Source organism: Entelurus aequoreus, linkage group LG26, assembly GCF_033978785.1.
Source record: "Entelurus aequoreus isolate RoL-2023_Sb linkage group LG26, RoL_Eaeq_v1.1, whole genome shotgun sequence".
NCBI classification, from domain to species: Eukaryota; Metazoa; Chordata; class Actinopteri; order Syngnathiformes; family Syngnathidae; genus Entelurus; species Entelurus aequoreus.
In genome coordinates this window covers 39,719,960-39,730,056 of record NC_084756.1, presented here as the reverse complement: position 1 = coordinate 39,730,056, position 10,097 = coordinate 39,719,960, and the positions used below count along the sequence as shown (strand labels likewise).

The 10,097-nt window shown below is 42.6% G+C and overlaps 1 protein-coding gene across 1 annotated transcript; it reads left to right on the top strand.

The window, feature by feature from the left end:
* Positions 1-2,751: 2,751 nt before the first annotated feature.
* Positions 2,752-4,698, top strand: LOC133643594 (uncharacterized). The gene is made up of 3 exons (XM_062038264.1): positions 2,752-3,401; positions 3,467-3,583; positions 3,720-4,698. The coding sequence occupies exons 1-3, from the start codon at positions 2,846-2,848 to the stop codon at positions 4,022-4,024; spliced, it is 978 nt and encodes a 325-aa protein (XP_061894248.1). The 5' UTR covers positions 2,752-2,845; the 3' UTR covers positions 4,025-4,698.
* The last annotated feature ends 5,399 nt before the right edge of the window (positions 4,699-10,097 follow it).

Genomic DNA, 10,097 nt, shown 5'->3' with positions numbered 1-10,097 from the left:
GCCACAGCGGTAAGGTCTTCCGGCCGCTGTGCAGAGGAGACGGGCAGGTCAAAAATTGCGTGTATGTTATCCTCTGCCAGCGTTGCCGTGCTATGTATGTTGGTGAAACGGGTAACACCATCGCCACCCGTTTCCACCAACATAAATATAACATTGTCCGGCAGAAGAACACCACCACCTACCTTGTCCAACACTTTATCCGGCACGGGTGGGCTTCTGTCCGGGCGTGTGTGGTCCAAGCCAACTCCAGATGGAGTGCCGCCCAACGGAGGCGGGCGGAAGGCCTCTGGATCCACAGACTGGGTACTAGACACCCGGGGGGGCTCAATGAGGCGTGAGTGCGAGCCCGCTGGGCCATAGACGGACCGTGCACACCCTTCTTATTCTTTTTTTTCGCTCTTTTCTATCGCCCCACCCCCACCCTTAGCCCTAACCCTAACCAACTCTCTTTCTCTATGCCTAACCCTAACCAACTCTTTTTCTTTATGCCTAACCCTAACCCTAACTCTAAACCTAACCCTAACCCTAACCCTAACCCTAACCCCAACCCCAACCCTAACCCGCCTGTGCCTCTGGTCCACTTACGGCTCGCGCTCTGCCTTGTGGGCCCACCTGGGCCATTTGTGTACACACAAACAACAAAAACAACATCATATTATTCCCACTTACCCTACTTACCTGCATTGTACAGCTACTTACCTGGGTATTCGGACATTCCGGCGCTGGGGGGGCCCCGGATGTCCCAGCACTCCTACGAGGACCTGCAAAAAAATACAAAAAACATCTTAAAAAATCACAAAAAACCTCAAAAATTCACAAAAACACATTAAAAAACCTGAAAAACTTCCTAAAAACATTGTTGGACCTGTTCGGACTCCATAAAGGAGCCATACTTACCTTGGTCCACGGCTTGGTTCACTGTGCAACTAATAGTGAATTTTTCTAACCTTTTTTTTATATGTAGTACAGTATATATCTGTATATGTGGACATAATTGTACATATATATATATATATATATATATATATATATATATATAAGAATTTTTTATTATATTTTATTATTGATTTTTATTTTAATTCACTATTGTAAGCAATTCTATAGGGGTTAATTGTGCTTGGGGCCACACATTCCTGCAGTCACGTGGTTTATCAGTGGAGATTTTTGGCTTTGCAAAAATAATTCCTTATTTTCTGCCAGCCATGACTCCACCCCACCTCTCGCAGCCAATGGCCTCACTTGCCATCGAACCACCGGAGGAGCAACAGCTCACGAAATTGCACGAACAAGCCGATTTTCAACTCATTCAGTTAGACAAGTCTTACGCCTGAAGAAGGTACAGAGAGTACCGAAACGTTGCGAAACAAGACTTGCATTTATCACAAATTTACACTATTTTACCTCCTTTTCTCCCATTTTCCCTCTTTCCCTTTAATTTGGTGCCGTGGCGAGCTGGTCTCCCACGAGGCGAAAAGTCCGTTGACAATTCGCTTACTTACGTTCAGTTTTACAACCCTAAGTTTCTTAGCTAGTTAGTTCAACCCCTTTCCTTGGGGATTTTTTATCGTTCTTCGCAGAACCGCCCTTAGTTGTTTGTTAATTTGTTTTTTTGTCGAGAGTGCTTCGCATTCTCGGCCATCTTGAGACATCCGGTCCGGGCGGAAGTGCGCCACACAGCGGGCGGAAGCTCGCCGGTTTTCTCTTGTTTCACTTTATATATATATATATTATTTCCCATACAATTTTAATTTCTATTTCACCCTACTTACCTTAGTCCCTAATATAATTTTAGCCTACCCACCTTATTCTAATCACCAAAATAACGCATTTTCCAAAAAATGACGGCGTGGGAGGACGAGGAATGGCACCAGGTCCGTCCGCGCGGACGGAAACAGTGCCAGCAGCGCGAGATGGTTCCGCGTTCCCGATCCCCGCATCATAACGACCGCCATTACGGCCAAAACACACAATTTTCCGGCCGTTTTCAGCACCTAACATATGCTGAAGTGACTCGAGGTTGGCCTCATGATCACGATCATTGTTGCGGCGGCCATGGCCGCCCCCAAGGGGACACGCGTCGCCGTGATCATGACGCGCGGCACCGTGATCATGACGCGCGTCACCGTGATCATGACGCGCGTCACCGTGAGCATGACGCGCGTCACCGTGATCGCGACGCGCATCACCGTGATCGCGACGCGCGTGACCGTAATCATGGCGCGCGTGACCGTGATCGTGGCGCGCGTGACCGGGACCATGACGCGCGTGACCGGGATCATGACGCTCGTGACCGGGATCATGACGCGCGTGGCCGGGATCTTGACGCGCGTCGCCGAGATCATGACGCGCGTCACCGGGATCATAACGCGCGTGAGATACGAGACAGCGCCCCACAGTGGCGAAACAACGACACTGCACGCCAAAATAATAACACATTTTTCAGAGGCTTCCAACCGCAACATCCAAATTTTCCGGCAGATGACATGCCCCGCCAAAACAGGGGAAATTTCCACCCTACCCATGATAACCCTCCCTATCCCAGGGGGACTCATAGGGCAAATCATAGGGGTAACAAACAACACAAAACAGCACGGGGAAAACGCCGCAAAGAAAGAACAGCCAAGATTAACCAGGCACATCCCCCCAGGGCATCTTCTCCTGACAATCTGGACCCCGACTTTAGCTCCATAGCTAGAATTATGTACAACGACTTCCGGTTAAGATGTGAAGGAGGGAAGACGCGTCCGAGCGACTCTCCGTGAATTTGACACTCAAATTGTATAAAAACCACATATTGTGAGGAAATTCGAGTTGAAAGGAGAACATAAGTGATTATAGGCACACTATGGCTTCGCGGGGCGGCAAAACTCCACAGCAGGGGATAAAGGCGCACTTTACTCGGCATAGTAAAACTACCACTACAAACAGTGGGACTAGCTTAGCCTCTCCAGCTAGTAGCTCTGTAGCTGCTAAAGAGGCTAATGCTGGTAGCATGACCGCAGCCAGCCTACCCCCAGAAATGGAGAGCCTACACCGACTCATGACCGCATCAATGGAGAATATAATAGCTCCGCTGAAGAGGACCATGGATGAAGTGAAGATAATTGTGGAGGATCAAGGCAAAAGGATCGTCGACTTGGAAGAAAACGCAACGCAGCTAACTGAACGAGTCACCGCTCTTGAGGCTATATGTGAGCAGCTCTTGACCCAGAACGAGTCACTGAACGAACGCATGGAAGACGCCTCTAACAGGTCTAGACGCTGCAACTTGCGCGTCACGAACGTACTACCGAGTCCTGGGGAAAGGAACGACTGTGTTCAATTCATGCAAAACTTTTTTGCCACGGTACTTGGGGACGTGTTCACCGAGCCACCCATACTAGACAGAGCGCACAGGATCGGTAAGGAAAATCCGGGGCCCAACCCGAGGCCTAGAGTGATGATGGTCCGCTTCCATTACTTTCAGGACAAGATGCGTGCACTACGGGCAGACAGGAGCCTGCTACAATGGAAGGGACAGAAAATTATGCTCTATCCAGATTATGCGCCAGCTACTGTGAAACTTCGTGCCACATTCACCAAGGTAAAAGCTCAAATGTGGAAGAAGAATGTCCGATTCCGCCTCGTCTTTCCAGCTGTTTTAAAGGTGGAATTTAAAAACAAAACGCATGCATTCAAGACCGCTGATGAAGCACAAAGATTCTATGACCGGCGTATAGCCAGACTCCCGGACATGGAGAGAAACACAACTACCAAACCAGCGAGAAGAGGGCGCGCCACCACCCAGGAGAGAGGCGACACCGGCCGGGAGAGAGAGGAGGAGAACGGCGCTGGACTAGGCAACGAAGAGGATGGAACGCACGGGAAGAACGGTCCGGGAGGAGAGGACGAGGCGATGGGAGGCATCAGCGTGGAAGGAGAATATAACGACGAGGTGAACGACGGCGAAGAAGAAGACGGCGGCAGCGGCAGCGAGTCCGGAGACAACATGGGGGCTCTGGACGAGAATGACGGTACTGAGTAGCATTGATCCGAGAAATGGGGTAAGAACACCACTACAACTGACACTTAGGTAAATAGACACATCCACGGTTGCCTGCCAAGGAAATGGACACATTGAAGGGAATAGACTGATGGGAAACGGACAGAGATTTACTTTCTTTTGGACTTTTGCAAGAACTTGGGACTCACGGGGGGGAGGGGGATGGTCAGGGGAAATAAGGGAAACGCTGGTATGGTTTATTGGTTTAGTCTATGTTTGAACTCTCATTCTATAAGATATTAGATCTGGAATCAGATAGAATACAAACCTTTTTTTTTGTTTTGTTCTGTTTGTGTGTGTGTGTGTGTATGTGGGTGTGTGTGTGTGTGGGTGTGTGCGTGTGTGTGTATCCATTCATACATATGTGTGTGGGTGCGTGCGTGAGTATCCACATCAGGACATGGATCGTGTGTGGGTGCTTTTGTGGGAATGTGGGCAAGTTCGCATGTTTTTGTATGCATATGTATGTGTGAATGGGATTTTACGTGGGTATCTGATAAACATTTAGAAGCACTACATGTTTGTAATGATCCTTTATGTATTTTACTGTAAACCTTTTTTATTTATATTTTCCACGGAGGGAGAGAGGAAAGATGACGGTATAAGGGAGAATGTATAATATTTAAGGGACTAAATTGGTTGAACATTGGATATCATACAGGAGACAAAACATTATGGAACCTGATCTGTACAGGGTTCAACTGGAATATCTTTTCATACTCTTGTGTACTAAAAGAGGGATTTGGAAGGCATTTCCCCTTCGTCTCAGCTCGATTGTTGTCTCTGCTTTCACCACCTATTTCCCTCTCTCCCTCTATATTTTTCTATTTGTTTATATTTTTTATTATTTTCTATTTTATTACTCAGTTGTACTGCATATATGTTGAGGATGAGACCGATCTATATATACATCAATATTATGGATAAGTTGTTGACTTTGTTTTACACTGGACATGCTAGCGTAGAGGGGCTCCCCTGTCCTCGTTCCCGGTGGGCTTGTCTCCGGGGCGCTGTGGTGGGTGCTGCCGTAGCTGGGTCGACAGCCGGTTTAGTGTTGTGGTGCTGCGGTGGCGCCCGTTGGGGCGCTCGGGAGACAGGTCTATACGTACCCTGGTGCAATGGAAGTAGTTTGATATGCGAAATGAATACTACCACATTCCTTTTTTCAAGTGAATATATGCGTGGTTGTGGGTGAGTGCGTATATGTATTTACATGTATGTGCACATATAGGTCCGCATATATATTACCGGTTTTTTTCTGTTTTGTTTTTTTGTCTCTCATGTTCAAAAAAGAACACTGGTTACTAGGTAGTATAACTAGGAATATGCTCTCTGTCCTGATATAGATATAATCCCAGAGATTTAACTTTGATATAGAATCATGAACCGTGGATATTGATACTTTTTGTTTTCTTATTGGAACATTGACTTTTCTCCTATATACCCTCTTAGGGGTTTTTGTTTATCTTTTCTTTTATTCTAACTCACAATGTTATGGTTGAGGGACCTGTGTAGAGGAGAGTCGCTCGCTGTGCGATAGAGATAGGAAATGGTTAAAGCTAGCCAGGTTGAGGATTGGAGAGGATCACGCGAGCGAGCCTCTGTACCTTGGGGGTCATCTTTTGTTTCTTGTTTTATTTTTATTTTTATTTTCTTCATTATTCAAAAAAATTTAACTGAAACATGCAACAGACGTGATACAGGGAAGACAGAAAAAGTACGAAAGGAAAACCTTTATGCAAAGTAATGAAGTAAGGGTGGTGTCATTGAATGTTAATGGGTTAAACAATCCGATTAAGAGAAGCAAAGTCTTGGCTAAATTCAAAAAGGAAAAGATGCAGGTAATATATTTACAGGAAACGCACTTATCTAAACAGGAACATGAAAAATTCAGGAAACTCGGGTACAACAATACATTTTACAGTACATTCTTAAAACAGAGTAATAGGAGGGGTGTCGCCATATTAATATCGAACTCAGTTAAATTTGAATTAATCAAGGAAATATGTGATAAAGAGGGGAGATATATAATAGTGAAAGGGAAATTGGAAAACCAAACAGTAACGTTAATTAATGTCTATGTCCCCCCAGATAGCGGTAAATCCACGTATGAGAAAATATTTGATGTTATTAACAAAGAAGCAGAGGGGGTTTGGCTGTGTGGAGGTGACATTAATCTGACTTTGAATTATAACTTAGACACGACAAGCACGATTAGAAGTAAGGAACACATTAGCAAATATGTGAACATAATGATGAAGGAATTGGGAATAATAGACATATGGAGAGAACTACACCCGTTGGAGAAGGACTATACTCATTACTCAGCACCACATCAAATGTACAGTAGAATAGATATGTATCTGATGAACAAAGAAGAAATACACAGAGTGAAGGAGTGCAACATAGGAGTAACGGATCTCTCAGACCATAGTGCCATATACTTGACAATTCATCTAAATAGTAGGAAGAAAAACACGTTATGGAGATTGAATGTGGGCATCCTGAATAGTGAAAGTGTGATAGAATCAACAAAAAAAGATATAACCTCATATTTAGAAGAGAATGATAACGGGGAGGTGGAGCCGACAATTTTATGGGATGCTCTGAAGGCGGTCTTAAGGGGGAAGTTGATAGCTCAAACATCTTTTATGAAAAAGGCAAGATTAGAATTATATCAAAAACGAATCGGAAAATTGAAAGATTTGGAACAACAACATAAAACAGTGGGAACCTCTGAGATAATGGATCAGATTAAAGACATGAGAAAAAAAGTAAACGAAATGCTTATGGATGAGGTCGAAAAAAAGACCAGGTTTGTGAAACAAACATACTACGAGGGAGGCTCTAAAGCAACAAAGATGTTAGCTAGGAGACTGAAAAAACAACAAACATTAAATAATATTCACAAAATAAGGGACCCCAAGACCAACAACCTATTATACGATCCAGAAGCGATTGAAAACGTATTTGAAAATTATTATCGAACACTATATACACAACCAGTTGCGGCAAGAGAGGAGGAAATGGAACTTCTCTTAAATTCATTGGACCTGCCTTCATTGGGAGTTAGCCAAAACAAGATGCTAAACGCTAATATAACAATTGGGGAAATTGAAGAAGCAATACAAAGGACCAAAAATAACAAATCCCCGGGGACAGATGGCTTTAGTGCCGAATTTTACAAGACATTTAAAGAAGAGTTGATTCCCTTATTACAGACCTCCTTTAATTACACCCTTAAAAAAGGAAAAATTCCCCCCTCATGGAAAGAAGCGATTATATCAGTAATACATAAAGAAGGTAAAGATAAAGAAGACTGTAACAATTATAGACCTATTTCGCTACTGAATGTGGACTACAAGTTGTATACATCTATTATTTCAAAAAGGTTTGAAAACTTTATGTCGGATCTAATAGAGGACTGCCAAACTGGATTTATTAGGGAAAGACAAACTCAGGATAACATAAGGAGAGCCTTACATTTAGTTGATGAAATACAGAAGACAAAAACAAGTGCTATGCTCGTGAGTGTTGATGCTCACAAAGCATTCGACAGTGTAAATTGGTTATACCTGTATAAAGTAATGGAAAGACTAGGCTTTAACAAAAAATCAGTACAGATAATAAAGTCACTATACCAAGAACCATCAGCTAGAGTCAAAATAAATGGAAGTCTTTCGAAAAGCTTCAAATTGGAGAGGTCTACCAGGCAGGGTTGCTGTTTATCCCCGACGTTATTCGCATTATTTATAGAACCATTAGCCCAACTGATTAGAGAAAACAAGGAAATTAAAGGTATACAGATTAGACATAATGAACACAAGGTGGGGCTTTTTGCAGACGATGTACTGATCTATCTCCGAGATCCAGAAGAAACATTCCCTAGATTAATGAGAACCCTCGAAGATTATGGACGATATTCGGGGTATAAGTTAAATGTCACAAAAACACAAATATTATTGTTAAACTATAACCCCTCATTAGAAATTAGAGAGACGTATAAACTAAATTGGGACCTGGAAATGGTCAAATATTTGGGAGTTAATATAACAAAGGAAAGAGATAAACTATATGAAGCCAACTATGGGTCGATAAATCTGAGGCTTAAAATGGATCTGGAGAGATGGTCAGTGCTGTGTCTGGACTTAAGCTCAAGAATAGAAATAATCAAGATGAATGTGTTGCCGAGACTCTTGTACTTGTTTCAATCCCTACCAGTAGCAGTACCACAAATACAATTTGATGAGTGGGATAAAAATATATCGAGATTCATATGGGGGGGTAAAAGACCCAGAATTAGGTTCGAAACTCTCCAGCTGCCCAAGGTAAAAGGGGGAATGGCATTGCCAAATCTGAAAGAATATTTCCATGCAGCCCAACTTCGGTATCTAGTATGCTGGTGTAGACCAGAATACGAAGCGAAATGGAAGGGAATTGAATTAGACCAGGGGAGAGATCTTATCCAAAACTTGTTGGCAAATAAAACAATAGAAAAGAGAGTAGAGGCAGAACTGAGTCCGATTACTAAATTTACAATTGGAATTTGGAATAATATCTCAAAAAAATACAAATTAGAGGATGAAAGAAAGATACTAGGATGGTTGACACGTGATCCCAATTTCAAGCCTGGGTTCGAAGATCATGGGTTTAAACAGTGGGAACGAAAAGGCTTGACGGCAATGTGCACACTGTTGGAAGATGGGCAGATGAGGAGTTTCGAAGACCTACGGGCGACATATGATCTAGACAAACATGAGTTCTTCCGGTATTTACAGATAAGGGACTACTATATTAAAAAAATTAAAAGGGCATCAATGAACCCGCTAATTAGAATAATGGTACAAGCTTATAATAATAAAAAATGTAGAGTGATCTCAGCTGTTTACCAGGGATTGATGACAAGCAAGGGGACTTCAACCATGTACATTAAAGAGAAATGGGAAAGAGGATTTGGGGAGCAGATCACTGAAAAGGACTGGTATAATATTTGTAAAACGCAGTGCACGGCCACGAGTTCTAGGGTATGGAGGGAGTTTTGCTGGAAAAACATGACTAGATACTTTATAACTCCAAAAATAAGCGGAAGAGTCGCAGCAAAGAAACAACCATGTTGGAGGCTATGTGGAAATATGGACGCTGACCACGAACATGTGTTCTGGAACTGTCCCAATATTGAAAAATATTGGTATGACGTGTGGTCAGTGATAAAAGAAGTACTACAATATGACATTCCAAAAACAAGTATGATACTATACTTGGGAAACTTGACGCAGGAATATATGCAATTCGATGATTTCTATTTAGTCAAGGTTTTGTTAGCAGCCAGCAAAAAGGCAATTACAAGACTGTGGCGTAGTAGCAGCTCACCGACCTGTGAACAGTGGCTGTGCATTGTGGAAGAACTATATGTAATGGAAAGATTTACACATAGACTCAGAATACAGGAGGAACTATTTCTTGAGAAATGGACAAAATGGACGGAATACAAAACTCAGGAAAATGACACCACAAATGTTTGATATGGAATATAAATTGACTATGTATATATTGTAAGATGTTGACCCTGTTGATATATGTATGCATGTGACAGAATAAAAATTTAAGTTTAAAAAAAAAAGAAGCAAGTCGTTTTTTTGGCATTTTTACGACAGGGTCCCCCCTTACGACATTTTAGCAAAGAATGTTTTTCTTAAAAAATGCATTTTCTTACATTTTCTTACATTTACGGGTTTAGTCGGGACTCCTGATGACGTTTTGAGACATCTCCTACAACTACAGCACCAGAATTGTACTGCTGAAGCAAGTCGGTTTTTTGGCATTTTTACGACAGGGTCCCCCCCTACGACATTTTAGCAAAAAATGTTTTTCGTAAAAAATGCATTTTCTTACATTTTCTTACATTTACGGGTTTAGTCGGGACTCCTGATGACGTTTTGAGACATCTCCTACAACTACAGCACCAGAATTGTGCTGCTGAAGCAAGTCTGTTTTTTGAATTTTTTTTTGTAAAAAAAAAAGTTTTCCCAAAAAAAGCATTTTATGCCATTTTTAG